This window comes from Candida albicans, chromosome 4 (genome assembly GCF_000182965.3).
Source record: "Candida albicans SC5314 chromosome 4, complete sequence".
In the NCBI taxonomy this organism is placed as follows: Eukaryota; Fungi; Ascomycota; class Pichiomycetes; order Serinales; family Debaryomycetaceae; genus Candida; species Candida albicans.
The window spans coordinates 1,582,962-1,603,259 of record NC_032092.1 but is presented as its reverse complement, the minus strand read 5'-3'; the positions used below and the strand labels follow the sequence as shown (position 1 = coordinate 1,603,259).

Here is a 20,298-nt window from a genome sequence, read left to right as displayed (position 1 = left end):
GTTGTAAAACCTCGCGGTCGGGTTGATGACAACATTGCCACTTGACCGCTCTTCAATAATAAAGTTTCGACAGTAAATGTGCTTCTTCCCAAGCCGAAAACAGTACTGCGTGCTCTTGACACCATAGGTTCTCTGCAAGTAGTCCTCATTGTCTTCACTAACATGGTGTCCTTCAACAGTTCGTCTTCTCGAAACCCCTTCCTCGACTTGGCACTCCTCATCCATAGTGGTGTTCTGAGTCCCTGTTGCTGGTGCACTGAAAAGATCCTCCATATCCAGATCGTCCTCAGAGTCGCTGACAATAATTTCAAAAATATCTGGCTCGCTATCGTAGTTGTCACTTTCGTGGTCGCTCATAGTTGATTAGTGGTTTGTTGTTGACAAAAAAAAAGGGTTCAAAAAAAAAAATTTAAACTTACGCGTCATGCTGCAATACCCCTGAAAAAAAAAATTGGCGTTCCATTAAAAGGTATATAGATCTATGTCCTGCTATCACTTGCTAGGTAGTTCCAATCATGAATAGACGCAGCATTTGATCTCCATATTTCTTGACATGCCACACAAGTCAAGTTTTCCAATTGTCTTTGACTGTACCCAAACAACTTTTTAATACTGATTTCCYTGTTATTCCTGCCATTGCAGTAACTTTCCCTTGAGTTTGAACTTGATCTCCATTGCTRCTGTCACCCTAATCAACTTGGCCAGGGTTTTTTCAAAATAATTTCCATGATTTTTCATTCTCTGATTTTCTTTCCCAAATCCAACTCCCACTTCCAATAACTTGGCTGTYCATTCTCTCAGTACTTCCCAATTCCCTTGCYACTTCCATTGCCACGTCGACTTCCGTGTCTCTCAGAGTAGTTTCCATGTCCTTAGACTTTAAACTCCATTTTCCACAAATCCCTGACTAGCTTGGCCRGCAACAGTTTCGCCATCCGTGAATTTCCAACACCTGATTCCCATGTCCCCACTGTCGACTTCTCTCAAAGCACATTTCCAATTACTCAGACTTCACACTCCATCTTCATTACCCTTTTCTCTGTCTGGCCCTCTCTCCCAAGAATATTTTCTTTGACTTTCGCTGGCARTTTTCTCTGCTTTCAWACAACTTGCTAAAATTCCTTCCAACGACATGGCAGTTCTCTCACGTCTTGGTCTAGCATTAGATTTAGCCCCATCTCTCAACCACCCACTGATTTGACATCTTTTTTTAATTTTCCAGCCAATTTGACTTTTCCATAAACTCTTTATCTCCCGGGTGTCTAACTTCCAATTCAAGTATCATTCACATCTGCATAATCCATTTTACCTGATTGTCTGAATATCTGACTGATTGTTGATTGATTGTTGATTGCCTGGTTGTTGAAGAAAAAAACTGGTGTAAAATAGTTTGTTTTTTTCTGCCAKYTTTTTTTCTGCCATCTTTTTTTGTTGACGTGTCCCYSGCTCACCGATCACCCACGGGTCTCCCACCGGCACCCCGATTTTCACAACTACACAATCAACTGCCTCCAAAACAGTCAAATAACYTACCCACTAAACTTCACAATAGAGTCGCAACKTTAATAGTTSTTCTGACTTGTTTAGCTGTTTCTAAATTTAACTTTTGCCATCTTAAACTCAAAAAATAGACTTCCCTTACTCCTTTCAGTAAATTCTATTCTCCTGCTTCTTCTTTGAAGTTAATTCTCTTACTATACACAATTACAAGTCTAAAACTCTATTATTTGCTGTGCATCAATTCTTTGTTTGAATTTCCCCATTTTCACCCCAACTAGAACCAACTTTTAGCTCAGAATTTTTGCAAACTCGAGCCCAAAATTTTCCTCTCCTCGGAAATAACTTATTCCCGAAAATGGCAAAAAATGTCGTCGCCTCAAAAAAGATGRCAAAATTTTCCCATACAAAATTAAAGATGACAAAAAATGTCGCACCACCAAAAAAAGATGGCAAAAAAAAGTCGCACCCCCAAGAAAGATGGCAAAAATATGTCGCACCACCAAAAAAAAGTCGCATAGTTAAAAAAAAGATGACAAAAAAATGTCGTAAAATCGGCCAAAACTGACTAAAACGGGCTCTAGCTCAACAACCAAAARAGGYATCGACTTCTAACCTTGATAGGTAGAATCTACAGAGTGAGAGCTATCTAGTGGTGCTTTAAAAAGTGCAAAAAGTGGGYATCTACCTACTGTTTTTCCGCCTTTTCTACTCACCCACCTTTAACCGCGCATATCTCGGCAACCAGTGCTCCGTTTGCTCCCAAACACAGCCCATCCTATTCCTACGCCCCTAAACAAYCTATATAAGCCTAAAAAAAACCCCAAAAAAACCCCAAAAAAACTTGGTAAATTTTTGTCATCTTTTTTTGACARCTTGTAAAATCTTTGCCATCTTTTTTTTCGCGCCTAACAAAATTTGTTAGCAAAAAAATTTTTGCCATCTTTTTTCCGCGTTTCCATTAGTATGGAACAACACGGGGGGTCCTTGTAGGTTGTGTTGATAGAGCAGGTAGAGCAGGTAGAGATGTGTTCGTATTTTTGTGCGTATTTGTTCATTGTGGGGTGTTTTTGCGCATTGTTGCRCATTTTTTCTGTTGACCACGGATGTCTAACTTCAAGCGAGCACCCGAGCAAAGCGAGAGTCACACAAACAAGTTTAGATTTAGCAATAATTTTCTAGCCAATAGAGGCCACACACACCTCGAGTGAGCAACACTTCTCCAACTGCCGCACCACAACCGTACGGATGCTCACCTTTTTTTTTTTTTCTTTTTGGGGTGCTTGCACCCCCTTTAGTCCGGATGTGTGTGAGAATGAGTTGGGTGTGCGGATGTATTGAGTGTGCGGATGCTTTAGATAGTTGATTGACCGTACGGATGTTTAAATTGGGTAGGGTGTTGTTCAATTAGAGAGCGATTTACTTGAGAGAGTTGTAATTTGGGTTCGAGGAGTTGTTGAGGTATAGAGTATTTCAAAATAGGAATGTTGTTCCAAACTAGGGGGGTTGTTCAATTAGGTATGAAAGTGGTTCAAATCAGTGAATAAGTTTAATTKTGATATAGTTTTTCAATCTCAGAGTAGTTCAAATTTGAAGAGAGTTCTAGATTGGTGTAGTTGTTTTAGAGTTAGTGTTGAGAGAGGTTTAAATCAAGGGTAGTTCCGGTACAGTGATTTGTACAAAGTCAGAGTAGTTGTAAACGAGAAGAGAGTTTTAAACTATTGGGGTTGTTGTTCAATTAGAAATTGGTTCATTTGAGAGAGTTGTAATTTGGGTTCAGGGAGTTGTTGAAATTCYGAGTGGCTCATTTCAGAAGATTKGTTCCAAATTAGTGAGGTTGTTGTTCAATTATAGAGTGGTTTTAAACTTACGGGTAATTGTAATTGAAGTTCAGGGGAGTTGTTGAAATTCCGAGTGGCTCATTTCAGAAGAGAGTTCCAAACTAGTTGTGTTGTTGTTAAATCAGTGTTGAGAGTGGTTTAAATCAAGGGTTGAGTTTTAGGTTTAGGAAGTTGTTCAATTTTAGAGTGGTTGAAAATGATAGGTGTTCCAACTTAATTGTACAGTTATTGAATTTTGCCATCCGGTTAATACATTTGTTGAAATCAGCGATACACTGTTTCACAGGTGTAGTTTTTAAGAGAGATATTCAATTACTGAGTGGTTCATTTGAGAGTGTGYCAAATTGGTTGAATTGGGGTTGTTAAATCTGGTTTAAATAGTTCTGGTACAGTGAGTTGAGAGTTCTAGAGATATTCAAATTGATCACCAGATTAAAGCATTTGTTGATATTGCTGCAAATTAGAGCAGTAAGTTAGATCATTTTGAATTGGTTACAGAACTGCTAGTGTGGGCTAAATCTCTAGATGGTTGACTTTCAAATTGTGCTGATTACAGCAGGGGGTAGTTTTAGAGTTGTTCAAATTCGTTAGGCAATTGATAGTGTTAGCTTGATCTTGAGGGATTTTTGAATTCGGAGTTGATAACACGTACAAGTCGYTCTTGTTGGCAGTTAGACTTCCGTAAATTAAACCAGTGGCCCCCCCTTGGTTAGTCTTGGCTGGGGCTACATCTGAAGATRTCCAAAAAATTTTGGGAAAATTCAACACTATCTCTGATGAAGAACCTTCGGGATGAAATTTGATCGACAAATTTCTCTTCACCTGTCGTTACCGCGTTTTTATGTAAGCTTTACTGTCATTTTTATGATCTGATTACTCCTTGAATGACTTTTCCTCTACAACTGTGCTTGGTGTCTTATAGAGAYGAGTTTATCCTCCAATTCAGAGTTTCTGCTTCGTKTGGCCTACAGTAGCAGTCGGTCTTATAGAGAGGAACCTGAAATTGCCCCAGTCTTGCATTGCATAATCGTATATTTATTAAACTTCTAATTAGATCATTTCAAGTAGTATTATGGACATAACCAGATTCAACAGCATCGCTTACTCACCTTTGAGACTTRTGCCATAATTCTAGGGTTAGCTGTCTCATCATTTCTTGGTGTAATGTTTTGCCATTTCCCCTGGTTCTGTAATTCATAGACAACAAAAATTGTTAACTTTCCATGTTTGCTGAGACTGATGTTCAATCTGAACMCGAATCCATGAGCGTGGTATTATTAATCGTTTTTTTCCAACTGACTTGATTTCTCTTGATGTTTATATTTTCCGGCTCCTTTTAAAATCCGTSTTACTGCTCGTGTTATAGCTAGATACGTGTACTCYAGGTGTTCGTGAATCGGTATTTTTCCATCCTGCTGTGTTGCTTGATTGCTGGCACGAAAGATAATGTTATGGCAAACCTGGMGAGAACTATTTGTAGTTGAAGATGGTGAAATAATTGCYCTAGTTGATGAAGACTCTGACCCTGTTGTTAGAAGACAATTGGATGATCTGCTGCTCCGTCAAATTGAACAGAACTATCACGGGATTCCAATGACTACTTGTTCACAAACAACGTCAATGTGTTGGATACATCTGTGGTGSAAAGTGAACTGTTTTTGAAAGTTTTTATTGTTTGTATACACGGAATATTCGTGAGAATTAGTCCTAGTACACGATAGACATTAATTTTTAATAAGCAAAAAACAGAGTAAATAAAGTTTACGCCCACTAAAAGTGTCTACTGAAACTCGGTCTCTATATCCTAAATACCTTTCTTTTTATACTAATTCCCGGCTCTCGATGAGTGCAAATTTTTCACCAATGTTGACCTAATACGTACRACTTATATTAATGGAATCTGAGTATCAGTGAACACTTGATAGTATATTAATCACTATGTGTGCGTATGTAGATATATACTTCCTCAACAGACCGATCCTTCGGAGGTCGTGTCTCCGTCTACACTCTGGGTGTAGATGTCCCTATATATCAAGGTGKTATTTCCCTGACACAAACGTCGCATAAACCAACAAGAATAATTTTATCACACCTTTATTTCCCCCCACCATGCCAGAAAACCTCCAAACAAGAYTACATAACTCACTCGACGAGATATTGAAATCATCAGGATACATATTTGAGRTAATCGACCAAAACAGAAARCAAAGCAATGTGATWACTAGCCCCAACAACGAACTAATCCAAAAATCCATAACCCAACTGCTCAACGGCGAAATCCAAAACTTCCATGCTATTCTAGACCAAACAGTGTCGAAACTCAATGATGCAGAGTGGTGTCTCGGCGTTATGGTTGAAAAGAAAAAGAAACWTGACGAATTGAAAGTCAAAGAAGAAGCGGCAAGAAAGAAACGTGAAGAAGAGGCCAAGAARGCAGAGGAGGCCAAGAAGGCAGAGGAAGCMAAGAAGGCAGAGGAGGCCAAGAAAGCAGAGACCGCCCCACAAAAGTTTGACAACTTTGACGACTTTATTGGCTTTGACATCAACGACAATACCAACGACGAAGACATSTTGTCCAACATGGACTACGAGGACCTAAAATTGGACGACAAAGTACCTGCCACCACAGACAACAACTTGGACATGAACAACATACTTGAAAACGACGAGCTGATACTAGACGGGTTGAACATGACATTGCTCGACAATGGCGACCACGTAAACGAAGAGTTTGATGTAGACAGCTTTTTAAACCAGTTTGGTAATTAGGGGCTCTGTTCTACAAGACATATACAGATAGTACAGGAATAAGAAAAGAAATATTTTATATAGCTATATATTTCAAGTGTTTATTCTGTTCAACAAGTTCTAACCGTAGATACACCAAGCACCAAGTCAGACATTACTGAGCTAGCTTAACGGKCCAACTACTTTAAATTGCAATCCGTTCTTTATTTGTTGGCTACACATCCTACACCTCATCGTCTAACCCAACTACCGCCCCGTCCGGGTTCATATTATCTGGTGGCGAAATACTTGGCACAGTCTCTAAAACCACATACGCCAACCCAATGCCAAACACCACCAACCCTGCAAACACTCTAAAGAATGACCCGCCACTCAAACTAACACCAAGAAACGTGTAGAAAATCCCTCTGCCAATAAACGAAAACAAAAACGACGCATAGGCATAGGCTTCTGCAGGAACAGTAAACTCTAACGCCCCAATGACCCCACCAAACACAATAATGTACAACCCACAAACAAACGCATGGAAACTATAGAACAACTGCGAAAGTCCCCCGACCACACATAGCCCAGCAACAACCAAATTGGTTACCTTGAAAACACCAGTCAAATCGTCGTTCATGGTTGATGGGATGTGTACTGTGTTGACTTTTCTTTTGGGGAAAAGTTTTTTTGTTTTTGTTTTGCTTGTCACGTGAAAATCACGCACTAGTCACGCATTTCCCACCTGACATTGTTTATTTCCCTCCCCAAAAAAACCCATCATCAACCACCACTTCTTCTTCTTAACCAAACCATGAACGATACTTGGAGGTCTCGATTAAAGGAGATTCTGCATATCACTGCAGACCCATTCTTGCGGGACTTTCACAAACTACACACCAACGACAAAGAACAAATCTACAGCATTCTCCACAACCCCGACAATGTTGTTGAACAGACATTCAAAAACACAATCATCAAGTCCATGGAAGAGTCGATGTTCCGGCCATTAATACCTACACAGCAAATGAAACGAAGACAAAACGACCACCACAACCAAGGTCCACCCCCAAAAGTCCAGAAATCTACGGTCGACTCCCTAAAATCACAACATCAAATAGATCAACAAAACCTCGACTGGTTTCTCAGCCAACCACTAGAAGACTTGGAGGTTATGACAGTGCCAGAGCAGTACCCATTGACCGTACCCGCAGTCTTGCCCCTTGCCGAGCTTTATTACCTCACCCAAACACTTGCACTGATCAAACTCCTCCCAGGAAGCCACAAAGTGTTGATGACAGAAAACTTTGAACTGGCATTGGCAGAAGGGAAAATTGCCGTGCTCTACTCCCGCATCGAGGAACTCAAACGACAAGGAAAATGGTCATTGAGACAGCCACAAAAGTTCTACGACCCATTCAAGTTTATCCGCAAATCGAAAAAGAAATCGTTTCATTGGGACTACCTCCTCCAAGAAGGGAAATGGATGGCAGATGATTTTAGAGAATCCCTGAAATACAAAAAATGGTGTTGCGTGGTCATTGCCGAGGCAGTAGAACAGTACTGGAAAGGTAGAAAAGTGTCCCACCAGACATTTGTCGATGTGGCAGACTTGAAAAAGATCGACAAGTCAATCATACGCAACCTCCCTGTGTACACCGGACTTGGCGGCGACTCCAGAGAACCACCGATCGCTACAGTCTCAAAACTAGTCTACCCTGCCGAAGACAACCACTGGTATAAGATAGCCCTCAAGCCACACCACCACCACCACCGCCACCAAACCACCCACCAAGGCTTGTTTGGTCTGACCCGCAAATACAACACCCTAAAACCACCAAAACCACCAACCCCCAAAAACATCGAGTACCGTATCCCCACTATTTGGCTACCAGAAGACGACAAGCGGTTGATCCATTATGTTGCCGAGTTCTGTTTCAATTGGGACCTCATTTCCGAACACATCCTGTCGAGCTCTACAGCAGTAAGCCTCAAAAAGTACGAGTCAAACATCGAAAGACGAACTCCGTGGCAGTGTTTCGAGCGGTACATCCAACTAAACGACAAGTTCCAGTTTTCCGACATGAAAGGGGTATACGCATACCACGCCCAGCAATGGCTAGAACAGGCACACAGAGCTCAACTGACAACCAAACGCAGAATCTCACCATTGGGGGTGGGCCCAGAATCCGTGCAAAGAGGTAATAGAAAGTTACGCTGGGCATCAATGTTTGATGCAATGAGAAAGGCTATGAAGAAACGGGAGATCGCCGCTGCAAAAGTAAACCACCGCAAATCAACAGCAGAACTACAAGCCAACCAAAATGTAACTGAACCCAAACCCAACAGCGACAGAATTCCTACCCCTGCAGAGCTTTCAAGACTCAAATTCGAAAGAGACAAAACACTACATGAAAACCATATCAACCAGCAAGCTACAAGAGCACGCATGGTGCAGGCAGTGGCTAAACCAGCACCAGCACCAGCACCAGCACCACCGCCACCACCACCACCAAAACCCGTGAAAAGACCTACAACACCTAACGGCACACCCCTAACCAACGAGCAAATCCAGCATTTACTACAAATGCAAAAACATAGAAGAATGTTGCAACAACAACAACAACAACAACAGCAGCAGCAACATCAGCAGCAACAACGCAGAATCCATTTCCCGCCAGCCCAGGTCTCTAAAGTCATCAACGACATCCAACAGCAAAATCCAGGGTTATCAAAAGACCAAGTAACTAAACTTGCAGCTCAGTACCTCGCCAGTTTGCTGCAACAGGGGTACGGCGTACCTTCCTCGCCAGTGCCACCACACCAAAAAAACCAAACTGCATCGCCCATGTCAGGGTCGCCAAACAACGCGTAAGTAGTGTTTATAGAAAAAAAAAAAAAACCCCAAAATTTTTTTTGGAAACAGTTCACTCTTTTTCTCTAACCAATGTCAGACAACGACCTTAAACATGCATTGACAGTAACGCCACTAGCACATTTGGTGCCCACTCAAGCACTACACGCCTTGCTGTGTCCCCTGACCCTGCCGCAAGTGGAAGAGCCTTATCCCAGAGGTAAAACAATAGATGTTGCCGACGAGGAGGTAATGAAATTATTGGGAAAGGAGTTGCTAGAGTATGACGTGGACATGCCAATCTTTTTCAAAGAGTATTTCAAAACCGGCGGCACATCGTCTATCCCATTGAACGAGACAGAAAGGCAACTACTTGCCAAGAACACTGTTCCCTACTGCACCAAGGTGACAACTGTCCAGCCCCCAAGACTATCCGTTAGAAAGAAATACAACGCCACCGAAATGGACCCMCMMCAACCGCAACTACGAAAAGAAGTTTAGCAAGGAATTGAAGGAACTAAATGTCAAACGGCAAACAGAACACACGCAACCCACCACCAGAAAACTCGTCAAACTATCTGAAGCAGATATTGAAAAGTCAACCACCACCAGAATCATGCTGCTTCTTGAAACCCCTACCCCGCAATCATTCGAAGATATACTCGACCTCATTGATGTGCCCCAAACCATACTTAACACCGACCAATCCAGACAGGTAATATCAGTGTGCAAAAAATACTTGGCAGAAATCGTTCCCGAGTTGTCCACCACCACTCCGGACATTATGGGACCAATGTCGGCATCCCTTTGCATAGCCACAGTGATGAACAAAAACAGGTTCGACTTGAAATTCCGCGTTGACGATACTTTCTCAGAAGTGGCACAGCTAGTATACTGGTTTGTCCATACCATGTTGACTCCCGAACACATACCACGTATGGAGGGTCCGATCCTATACATTTGTGACTTGCTCAAAAAGCTTTCATTTATGAGTACAATCGTGCTTTGTGACGAAGAATCACTCACCAAATTCGAAATATCCGCCATCCACATCTTATTTGAAGAGCTGGACCCAGAGTTCTTGCTCAAGCACGCTACAGCAACATTCCTTGCCGACCTCTACCACCTGAGCTATATCCAAAGAAAGTTTTTGCTAAATGAGTTGACAACAAACTTCCTCAGATTGCCCACCAAAAAGTCCGAAGCTAGAAATTATAGAACCCACAGGGGGTTTAACATCCTGGTGTTTACTGCTGTCGCCGTCAAATTCGCTCGAGAAGAGTCAGATGCAAATGTGCTTGCCCGGGAATTGGTTCTGCGAGTAACCTCCAACTTCGACGCTACCGCCAAGACCTTACTTGAATTGCTAGTTGAAGATTTGATCCACCTCCTACCATTTGGCGAATGGGCAGCTTCGGCGGCATTGCTTTATGGGCTTGCTACTACCATGTTGGCAGAAATGAAAAACCCGGCCGTGGAAGTCTTTTTCTTGGAACTTTTGGGAACCATATCCTCAAGCGTGCACGAAGTTAAACACCTGTTCCATCCAAATTTCCTAAAACCAGCCTTTGAAGAGTGTTTGGAGTACGGATCTGACACTGACCTTAACTACGTGACACATGCCGTGTATGATAAACACCCTCGATCCCGCAAACGATATATCGAGCTCTTGGTGCTTGATTTGGATAAATTCTGCAACGCATACTTGACTTTGCTAGGCAAGTGTTTGAACTCCCCCAAAACAAAACTCAAAACCAAAGCAGTAAAAGTGTTGAGTGTGTTGTCCGACAAACAGCCAAACTTACTAAATTCCAAGGTCTTGCAGCTGGCATTGTCGGCCAGACTCTGTGACGATGCCACCCTGGTCAGGGACGCAGTATACGAGCTTATTGGCAAATACATCAAAGCCCACCCAAACGAAGCCGACAATTTCTACAACTCACTATGCAACGCCCTATCCGATGAAGGGGTTTCGGTCAGAAAAAAGGCAATCAGACTCACCAGAGACATCTACCCCATGTTCAGCGAAACTTCACGCATCTCCATTGCCACCAAAATGTTGAAACGACTTAACGACGAAGAAGATAATATAAGAAAAGAAGCAGCATCAATGTTGGTCGACTGCTGGATAAGAAAACATTTGGTGCTGGAAATGATTACCCTTGCAATGTCTCACCACAAAACTTTGGAGGGTTTGGAAACGTTCCTTGAATCGTATGTGTTTCCCGAAAAAGAATTGCAGCCCCACCTAAAACAGCTTGTGGAAACACTTTTGGATATGCAGACTGAAGGTGCCCTATTGCTTCTCTCAGTGTGCAGCAGTGGCAAACCCGACCTAATAGGCCAAGACCTGCTCATAGCCTTGCAGCCATTCTTGACTGACGCCAATAACGTCACCCAAAAGTCCTACCAATACGGACTAAAAGTATTGAGGTGTGCCTTGCCTCACATCACTTCCTTACGTCCTGACTTTATCGACCCACTCCAAGAATTCTTATTTGCCAAACTCACCAAAATGACTAAAAAAGAACTACACGAGGCCGTACCAAGTTTATGGCAACTATGCAAAATCAAACAGGATTTCGCCAAACTCGTCAATGCCGTCATCTCCACCATGAAAATGATTTGGAAGAATACCGAGCCCCACCGGCTCGCCAAACTAATCCAGCTCTTGGCATGTTTGGAAAAACATTGTGATTTAGAAAGGTTCCGTGAAATGTTTGCCAAAGCTAATCTTGGCCTCAAAACGAACGAATCGGTCGTGTCATTGTCTGTCAAGTATATACTCACCTTCTGTGGCGACACGCCAGTCCGGTCCACCGCAGTCAATAACCTCCTTATAGTCTGCTCCAACTCCCCACGAATTCTCATGTCGCCACCAGTACTTTCAGTGTTTGACGAGGCATTGGACTCGACCCCCGACGTCATCAAGGGCCTACTCCAAACAATGATTGACTTTATACAGGAAAGAGATAAACAGTCATCTGCATCCTCTAGTTTAGAGGATATTGTTGACGACGCGTGCCCCGGTCTTGTCCAACGGTATATCGAGAAAATTTTGGTACTAAGCCTTTCCGACAAGGGCAAGTTTGCGTACTTGCCATTCCAATTCGTACAGGTTGCTTTGGACTTGGGGTTTGCCAACCCAAAAATTTGTATATCCACGGTAATTGCTTTGGAAGCGTCGTCTCAGCCCCTCATCCACTGCTCAGCAATTGCCATGCACCAAAAGTTGTTTGACAAGCATGAGTCGTTAGTAGACTCGAGTTACCAGGAGAGTATACGCAAGGCATTCGATGCAGGACTCACATCCCCCATCTTTTTCAACTCCATCTACACCATCATTCACCGGTCAAAGACTTCGAGATCAAAATTCCTAACCGCTTTGGGGAGAGTATTGGTTTTAGGGGATATCCATTTCTTATTGTTCTGTGTTGAGAGAACCGCTGCAATCACTTTCAAGTACACTGACGACGTCTTGGTGGTGTTGAAACACTTGCAGGACGAAATACGTACTGTCGATGTGGCAGACCTCGACCAGCCCCAAGCATTATCTGTTTGTGCACTAATCGAGTTGTATCGCTACTTTACTACTGCTTACAAAATATCAGAGCATCAAATTAACAATCCCGATATCGATTCAAAACAAACTATAAAAGTAAAAGCTAACCACAGTCTAGACTTGGGGTGGATCACCGACAGTATCGGTGGTGACTGCTTGGATCGATGCTTGGAGACTATACGCGCATTCATTTAGCTTGTTTGTGCATCATTCTCCTCATATGTAGTGGGAGCTGGAACCCGTTGCGGTATGTAGGTATATCTTCGAAATTAGTACCAAAAAGTATATTGTCTTTTGTTTGAATATCAATTTGCGAAATATCCTCCACATCCTCTAGCTTGGTTATGGGCTTGCCCTTTGGCTTTGGCGGTTCTTCACATTTTTCAATTTTGGGGGTGGCAAGCGGGTCAATCACCAAACAATAGTCGTTCCCCAAATTTAGTCTTATCACTGGCCCATACCGCTGTCTTTTTTCCAATTTCCTTCTCTCTCTCAACTCCTCTATCGGCACATCATACTCAGAATCAGAACCACCATACCACTCCTTCATCTCTTGGCTGTGCACTTCCTTCCGTTTTCTCCAGTTTTCGTGCTTCTGCAATAACCGTTCAATCTCTTTAATCGTCAACTCCTTCTTCCTCTCCAACTCATCATAATCCTTCATATCCTTAATCACAGTAATATCCGGTAAACTCCTAATCCAATCATACTGCGTCAACCTCTCCAACTGAGACTGTAACGTATCCAACTCCCATAAGTTCTTGATTCTCTCCTCATTCGACATCTGCTTCTCATTCTTCTTCATTCGGCGGTAAAAAATATCGTAGGTAGTATCAGGTAATGGATCCTCCTTTGGTGGTCGTCTCGGCAATTGTCGTTCAACTATCTTTGTGTTGGACTTGAGTTTCGGCAACTCGGGCATACCACACCCATAATAATGATACACCGCCCCATTACCACCAATCGCAATCTCCTTATCGCTATACAAATACTCATTCACATTATCAAAATCAAACAACGCCTTGCTTTCCACTTTCAGGCTCTTCGATCGTAACTTTCTAGACTCCATTGTTGAAGAAAATAAAAAAAAAGTGTGACGCGTCAAAAAAAAAAAAACCACAACAACTATTCCTCTTTATCATGAACACTTTACGAAGAAGAAGAATACCAAAACCGATCCCACGGATCTTTGAAGACGATGAGTATAAACAATACACACGTCCGCACAATTGGAGACTTCTCTCTTTGGTTGGCATTTGCTGGGTATTGTTGATCCACTACTTTGAACGAACCTGTCCCCAGAACACTCTATCGGCATGCCAATGGAAAAACTGGGAACAGTGGAACTCCCCCGACTCTGCTCATAGAATAGTGTTGATTGCTGATCCACAGATTGTTGATGACTACTCTTACCCCAAACAATTCAAGATAATAAACTACTTTACCAAAAAATTGGCCGACAACTACCTCCATAGAAACTACGAAATGATCCATTCAGTGCTAGCACCAGACACAACCATCTTTTTGGGAGACTTGTTTGATGGCGGACGGTACTGGGACGACAAACAATGGATAGACGAGTACAAACGGTTTACAAAAATCTTTCCTAAAAAAATCAACCGTCGTGATATCCGCTCCGTCCCCGGCAACCACGATATAGGGTTTCAAACTATACGCCACAAGGTGGTTAAACGGTTTGCCGAGTATTACGGCGAGCTCAACGACTATATAGAGCTAGGCAACCACACATTGGTATTGCTAGACTCGATATCTTTATCACATCCCGATAAATTGATCCGAAAAGAACCCGACAACTTCTTAGACCAGCTCAACAATCGAATCAGCTCCACCTTCCCACGTATATTGCTTACACATGTACCATTATTCCGAAACCCTGCCACCCAAACATGTGGTTCACACAGAGAAAAGCGTAAGCCATTCCCGTTACAACGAGGCGATCAGTACCAAACCGTTATTGAGTACGAGATATCACGCAGAATTCTCAACACCATAAAACCAACCCTTATTTTCGCTGGCGACGACCATGATTATTGCGATATCACCCAGGAATACGATGGCGGTGCTGCCCGAGAAATAACCGTCAAGTCTGCTGCCATGACAGGAGGAATCAAGCACCCAGCAGTGCAGTTGCTTTCCCTAAACACAAACGAACCCACAAGAACGTATGAGACGGAAATGTGCTATATGCCAAATGCATACCACGGCTTATACGCCTATATCACATTCTTACTACTCACCTCGTTTTTCATCGATAGATCTATTGTGTTTCTCAACCTCGTCTGGCCCTTGTTTATATTAAATGTATACTATATGACTATTTGAACTTGAAAAATTTATCTGCATAGCTTGGATTGAAATCTGCTCTTTTGGTAATGTATTGTCTCACCGTGTATGGCTTCATATTGGCCAATTGACCTTCTGTGACCAACGAGTTTACCAAATCGGTCTGCACCGTAAACAAATTGCCAATCTCTCTCAATATTTGAAACTGCTCCGACAATTCAGGGATTTTCCACCCGTCAATCACCGACTGGTACCGAATAACATCCTTGGTGAGCACAATCCCCCCTATAGAATTGACAGTAAACTTTTTGTAGTGCTCCAACAACTGGTGCAACACCTCCATCCCGATCTTGATCAATATCTTTTCGAGATTGGCCCCATTCATCGCCGACACGATACTACTATGTATTTCCACCAAATAGTTGCTCACAAGCTCACATGCTTCAGTGTCGTCTTCAATATTGTTGCAATTAAAATCCCTCTTCTTTTGCTTGGCCAACTGCGACTGAAGCTTGACTCGAAAATGGTCTAACGTATCGTTAAGAATAACATTCAAGGAGATTTCACACTGAGCAACAAACCCATTGACCATATTACTCATTCTTGTCTTTATGCTGGGGATATTTGTGGCAATTGGCAAGATAATCCTCTTGATGCACGACGACATTAGGAACAACAACTCACTAATAGTGTTGAACGACGACAAGTAATCCAAACTCGCATTCTTCTTGCACTCATCATACACAACCTCAAGCCCAGCACCAATATAAAGCTTACCGAAATCAATAATCAAAATCTCCAACACCTCCAAAGCATAATCGGCTGACTTGGTAGGCACCAACTCCAACAACCTAGCCACAGACTCAATCACCGATTTGAGCACAGTCTCAACATTGCCAACATTCAACGACTTGCACTCCATAAATGTCGGTTCAGGCTCAGAGTTTCTCGTGCGGTCCTTAAGCTTGGCAGTGACATACTGCTTAAACTGGTTCATTCTCTTTTTCTCTGAAGCAAAACTAAACCTATCCTTTTCGGGTTTCTGGACATTGTCGAGATTCTCCAAACGCGCAGCCAAGCTCTTATTGGCAATTATATTCTCGTTGGCAGTGTTGAATTGGTGAATGATCCCATAAATAGTCTCTTCGAGGTTCTTCTTTTCGCGGTTGAAATATACATTGTCCCCAATATACTCAACAAACAAGTCGCTGTGTGACTGGTCAAGAATGGCCGAAAGTTCCTGATCCTTATCCAACTCTTCAGTGGTCAAGTAATCCTTAATTTGCTCAGTGAAATCTCCAACTAACGTGTACAACGAATGCAACACCCTCACGTGCGCCAAGGGGCTCACCGACAACGATTTCTGCAACAACGATGTCACCTTGTTCCTAATAATCTGGGCATACATTCTCTGGATAAATATCTTGATAACAGGCGTTGGGTCAGCAAACACTTTCTTACTAATTCTTGCTCGTGACTTGATTTCAAACTTTAAAGTATCAAATGTTGCCTGCTCGTCGATTTTGAAATCTGACCTCCGCGAATCCGCCAACAACGCCCACTCTTGTTCGTCCAACGACTTTTCCTCATTCTCAATAACAATATCATTCTTAATAACAAACGTCTGAATCACATTTATCCCTTCGTTATACTCAAACAATATCTGGGCAATCTGGTTCATCATATCAAAATCAATATCGTCCTCATCTTCAGAAGCAATCTCAAACTTCCGGAGTAACTCCTTTTCCATAGTCTCTCCAAATTGTTCAATTGTGGTTATACATTTCATTGATTTCGACAGTTTCTCGTCAGATACTTTTTTGGCCAAATTGAGCAAATTCCTAACTGTCTTGGCACACTTCAACTTATCGTCAAGCTTTTTGCTATTCTTCAATGTCTCCAACGGCAAGTATTGCTCTTTCATAAAGAACCCATGGTACGCACGAATCAAGAAAATAGTCTCCAACGATCGATCTCGAGAATTGGTAATTTTATTCAACGTATTCCCTAATGGATTAATCCTCGTAGAAACGTCCAGGATCTGGGTGTCCAATATATCAAATTTCTTGGTCGCCTCGTCAATTTGTTGGTTCAACTCCAAAACGTTCTCCGAATGTTTCAACTCATACGAGTCCACTTGTCTCTCATTCTTTACTCGCTGTTCATTGGCCTCTGCTTGTAATTGTTTCAATTCTCTCAAAGTACTTTCAAAAGTTCTGATGTATGGCTTGGGATCAAGGTACGCCTTGTTGTTGACTTCAGCACCTTTAAGAAAATGATCTTTACTGATTTCTTCAATAAAATCGTTGACCGACAACCCATTGAGGTAGTTGTCTACCGTTAGTAGTTTCTTTATATTCTCATCTAGTTCATAAATAGAAAAACTCATCCTTGGTGGGCAAGTGGGGATGTGTGGTCAAAAAAGAATTTCTAAAACTTGTTTACGTTTTGTTGGACAAAAAAAAAATATGTCGTGCGCAACCACCAAAATTCTACACTCGTTTTTGGGAAAAGGTTTATAAAAAAATACATTAGAATACTATACAACTATATTACTATTGCATCCCTTAGTTAGCCTTTAAGGTCAAGTGACATTTACCACAGTATTGTCTGTCTTTCATGTTGGCCATGAAAATACCGGCACCACAAGTTGGAGCTGGACATTCTCTTCTCAATCTTTCGACGTTACCTTCGTTGTCAACTTTGTAGTAAGTCAAAACAGCCAACTTGTGTTTTCTGTGCTTGTGCTTGATCTTCTTTGGGGTGGTGTAGACCTTCTTCTTTCTCTTTTTACCACCACCTCTCAATCTCAAGACCAAGTGCAAGGTGGATTCCTTTTGGATGTTGTAGTCAGACAAAGTTCTACCGTCTTCCAATTGTTTACCAGCAAAAATCAATCTTTGTTGGTCTGGTGGAATACCTTCTTTGTCTTGAATTTTAGATTTGACATTGTCAATAGTGTCAGAAGATTCAACTTCCAAGGTAATGGTTTTACCAGTTAAGGTTTTGACGAAAATTTGCATCTTGAATTGGCTTGTCGGCAAATAGCTATGCTTCTTTCTTACCAAAAAAGTGGGATTAGTGAAAAAAAAGAAGTGAAAAAAAGTTTTGAAAACTATATTGGTGGCGCACCAGTATTTGTATCTCATCAGAAAAAAAAAAGAGCTTGAAAAATTGTTTTGTGCGGGTCACGTGCAAAAAATTAGGGTTAAGCCCTAATCCTCCGACTTACCTTGGAAAGTAGATACATGTCAAAGCCTGGTCAAAGACATATAATACTGTGCCATGACCCTAACCATATCTCTTTGCTACGTTTGACCCCCCTTTCATATCTCTAGGGGTACTTTTATTTTGGAGTCAATTTTTACCAAAACTAGGATAAAATTCTACGCTAAAAATTATACACATAGCAACCCTGACCCAACTCTTATTTTGTGTAAGTTTGCCAAGACTTACTCTCGCTTAGATAAAAACTATCAGCGGATCCAAAAAAAAATCACACCGGAGTATAATTTCCCACCAACAATGTCCTCTGATCTTACGGGATCTACAGCAATATCACAGCAACATCAGATAGGAGATAACGTGCTACTTCATCGGAAACAAATACGACAAGAGAATTCAAACTTTCACCCACCCACACGAAGACTAACATACCCCGAACTTCGATTTGGCAATGAAGAGTTGGACGAAATAATCTACGGGGAAAAGAAACCCAAACAAAGTATATGGAGAAGAATACTAAATGCTATATTATGTCGAAGTTGACTATACATATCTATACACACAACCTTTTCCATTAACTCAATTGCCGCATTAACTCATTCAATAGTTTGATGTGTTGTCTGATAATTTGTGCGTTGTCTGCACTCGAAGCGATTTCATTCAATTTCACCAAATTGCTATTTATATGTTTGACAGTCGATAGTATCATGCTTAGCTCCATGAGCACTTGTTGCTGTTGGGAAGGTTCATCCATAATAGCATACCATCAATCAGATCGTGAATTTGTTTACAGTTCAGAAAAAAAAAAAGTGGACAGAGAATGCGACAAAACCTTTAAACCTTTGTATATTTATAAAAACTCTATAAGACCAAACCCATTGCTAAGCCAATGCTTTTCTTGACTTTCTTCTCTTTTTACTGCTGCGATCCTGTAACAACTCCGCCATAGCTTGTTTCAATTCCTCATTTTCTTGAATCAATTGCAACTTGGCTTTCTCATTATCATTAAACTTTGTCAATAAATAATTATACTCTTTGCATAACTTTAAGTACGTGTTCTTTAGCGTCGAGTACAACCCAAGAAGTTTGGAGCTATCAATCATTAGTGACTTGACATAGCTTATTGTATCTAGGTTGGCCTTAGTTTCTGGCTCTGTGGCGACTGTGGAAATAGAATCAGTGGGTGAAAAAGTTGAAGTGGGAGTCGACATGGGCGACAATGTCATGATTTTCCTAATCTCCTCCTCTATATCAAAGTCAAGCTCATTGTTAATTTCAAACTCATCATAATTGTCAACTTGCTCTTCTCCGTTCATGTAGTTGGTTGTTAAGAAATAGTGGTATAGTTTAGGTGTACAATTTTTTCTTAACAAAAAAAAAAAAATACCTGAGATGGGGGGATGAGTATGTGCACATACCATAATACAAATATCACACTCCCCGTCAACTAACCTCTACAACACAATACTCGATAATATAAGTCAATAAATATTGTCTATGTACAGGCGATATCTACATGCAAATCATACAAAGCAAACTCCCAATATGCAAAAAAAAAACAATAACCAACGACAAACAATTGTTTGAGATAATAGAAATGAAACCAACTATGCAAACATCTTAACCTCTAAATCAGTAAATTCTTAACCTCCTGCAAGATCTTGTTATTCTCAAAGATCCCATTTTCTTCCCACTTCAATGTCAATTTATTCAAAACATTTTCAAACGCTAATCTACCAGATTTGGCATTCTGGCCAAACCGTTCCACTGACCAATCTTCCAACTTGTCACAAAGTCTGCTTAACGAAGCAAATGCAGTGATCTCAGCACTTTGATGGAATACAGTTTTGTTATGAGGTAATTCGTCGTCCGGTTTATAAATAACAGTTTCCTTTACCAATAATAAATTATTCATAGTCAAATTCATGGATTTCATCACTAGGGTCCTATTAACCAAGTCAACCTCACTGACTTCACGCACATAACTCACAGTTGCGCCTCCCACCACAAACGATAACCATTTCGGAATAGGTTGTTTACAGCCAATCAACCTTTCTGTTCTCAATGTCGTATTGTTATTAATCATTTCTCGCTGTAAAATATCAACAGATATAACATGTGAGGCTAATTCATTAGGGTATTTTTGCCAATTAGCAGCAGTAACTTGATCCCATGGGTAATTAAAAGAATGTTCTGATTCAAATAACTTCATTCTGTGTGTAAGCTGGGGATAGGAAGAAGAAAACTTGACTGGGGAAAAATTTTTTTTGAAAAAAAAGAAATCC

General features: G+C 41.4%; 13 protein-coding genes across 13 annotated transcripts; 5 read left to right on the top strand and 8 right to left on the bottom strand. All coding sequences in view use genetic code 12, as the record gives it.

The window, feature by feature from the left end:
- CAALFM_C407260WA (uncharacterized protein) lies at nt 1–357 on the bottom strand (the record flags this gene model as incomplete). Its single annotated transcript, XM_710290.2, has 1 exon — nt 1–357. A coding segment is annotated over one exon (357 nt), but the record flags the coding sequence as incomplete, so codon positions are not given.
- A 5,090-nt stretch (nt 358–5,447) lies between these two features.
- Nucleotides 5,448–6,101, top strand: TLO10 (Tlo10p; the record flags this gene model as incomplete). The annotated part of the gene is made up of 1 exon (XM_710291.2): nt 5,448–6,101. A coding segment is annotated over one exon (654 nt), but the record flags the coding sequence as incomplete, so codon positions are not given.
- Nucleotides 6,102–6,309: 208 nt separating this feature from the next.
- CAALFM_C407240WA (uncharacterized protein) lies at nt 6,310–6,708 on the bottom strand (the record flags this gene model as incomplete). The annotated part of the gene is made up of 1 exon (XM_710293.2): nt 6,310–6,708. One exon carries the CDS (start codon nt 6,706–6,708, stop codon nt 6,310–6,312), a length of 399 nt encoding a protein of 132 aa, XP_715386.2.
- A 174-nt stretch (nt 6,709–6,882) lies between these two features.
- VID21 (Vid21p) lies at nt 6,883–8,943 on the top strand (the record flags this gene model as incomplete). Its single annotated transcript, XM_710294.2, has 1 exon — nt 6,883–8,943. One exon carries the CDS (start codon nt 6,883–6,885, stop codon nt 8,941–8,943), a length of 2,061 nt encoding a protein of 686 aa, XP_715387.2.
- A 595-nt stretch (nt 8,944–9,538) lies between these two features.
- Nucleotides 9,539–12,679, top strand: CAALFM_C407220CA (cohesin-loading factor complex subunit; the record flags this gene model as incomplete). The annotated part of the gene is made up of 1 exon (XM_710297.2): nt 9,539–12,679. One exon carries the CDS (start codon nt 9,539–9,541, stop codon nt 12,677–12,679), a length of 3,141 nt encoding a protein of 1,046 aa, XP_715390.2.
- CAALFM_C407210WA (uncharacterized protein) lies at nt 12,672–13,553 on the bottom strand (the record flags this gene model as incomplete). The annotated part of the gene is made up of 1 exon (XM_710301.2): nt 12,672–13,553. The coding sequence occupies one exon, from the start codon at nt 13,551–13,553 to the stop codon at nt 12,672–12,674; it is 882 nt and encodes a 293-aa protein (XP_715394.2).
- A 71-nt stretch (nt 13,554–13,624) lies between these two features.
- CAALFM_C407200CA (putative lipid phosphatase) lies at nt 13,625–14,827 on the top strand (the record flags this gene model as incomplete). The annotated part of the gene is made up of 1 exon (XM_710300.2): nt 13,625–14,827. The coding sequence occupies one exon, from the start codon at nt 13,625–13,627 to the stop codon at nt 14,825–14,827; it is 1,203 nt and encodes a 400-aa protein (XP_715393.2).
- On the bottom strand, nt 14,820–17,177 carry SEC10 (exocyst subunit; the record flags this gene model as incomplete). The annotated part of the gene is made up of 1 exon (XM_710303.2): nt 14,820–17,177. The coding sequence occupies one exon, from the start codon at nt 17,175–17,177 to the stop codon at nt 14,820–14,822; it is 2,358 nt and encodes a 785-aa protein (XP_715396.2).
- A 178-nt stretch (nt 17,178–17,355) lies between these two features.
- UBI3 (ubiquitin-ribosomal 40S subunit protein S31 fusion protein) lies at nt 17,356–17,937 on the bottom strand (the record flags this gene model as incomplete). Its single annotated transcript, XM_710304.1, has 1 exon — nt 17,356–17,937. The coding sequence occupies one exon, from the start codon at nt 17,935–17,937 to the stop codon at nt 17,356–17,358; it is 582 nt and encodes a 193-aa protein (XP_715397.1).
- Nucleotides 17,938–18,313: 376 nt separating this feature from the next.
- On the top strand, nt 18,314–18,556 carry CAALFM_C407170CA (uncharacterized protein; the record flags this gene model as incomplete). Its single annotated transcript, XM_019475402.1, has 1 exon — nt 18,314–18,556. One exon carries the CDS (start codon nt 18,314–18,316, stop codon nt 18,554–18,556), a length of 243 nt encoding a protein of 80 aa, XP_019330947.1.
- A 31-nt stretch (nt 18,557–18,587) lies between these two features.
- On the bottom strand, nt 18,588–18,767 carry CAALFM_C407160WA (uncharacterized protein; the record flags this gene model as incomplete). The annotated part of the gene is made up of 1 exon (XM_019475401.1): nt 18,588–18,767. The coding sequence occupies one exon, from the start codon at nt 18,765–18,767 to the stop codon at nt 18,588–18,590; it is 180 nt and encodes a 59-aa protein (XP_019330946.1).
- A 127-nt stretch (nt 18,768–18,894) lies between these two features.
- Nucleotides 18,895–19,434, bottom strand: CAALFM_C407150WA (uncharacterized protein; the record flags this gene model as incomplete). Its single annotated transcript, XM_710305.2, has 1 exon — nt 18,895–19,434. The coding sequence occupies one exon, from the start codon at nt 19,432–19,434 to the stop codon at nt 18,895–18,897; it is 540 nt and encodes a 179-aa protein (XP_715398.1).
- A 206-nt stretch (nt 19,435–19,640) lies between these two features.
- CAALFM_C407140WA (uncharacterized protein) lies at nt 19,641–20,225 on the bottom strand (the record flags this gene model as incomplete). Its single annotated transcript, XM_710306.1, has 1 exon — nt 19,641–20,225. One exon carries the CDS (start codon nt 20,223–20,225, stop codon nt 19,641–19,643), a length of 585 nt encoding a protein of 194 aa, XP_715399.1.
- Nucleotides 20,226–20,298: the final 73 nt, after the last annotated feature.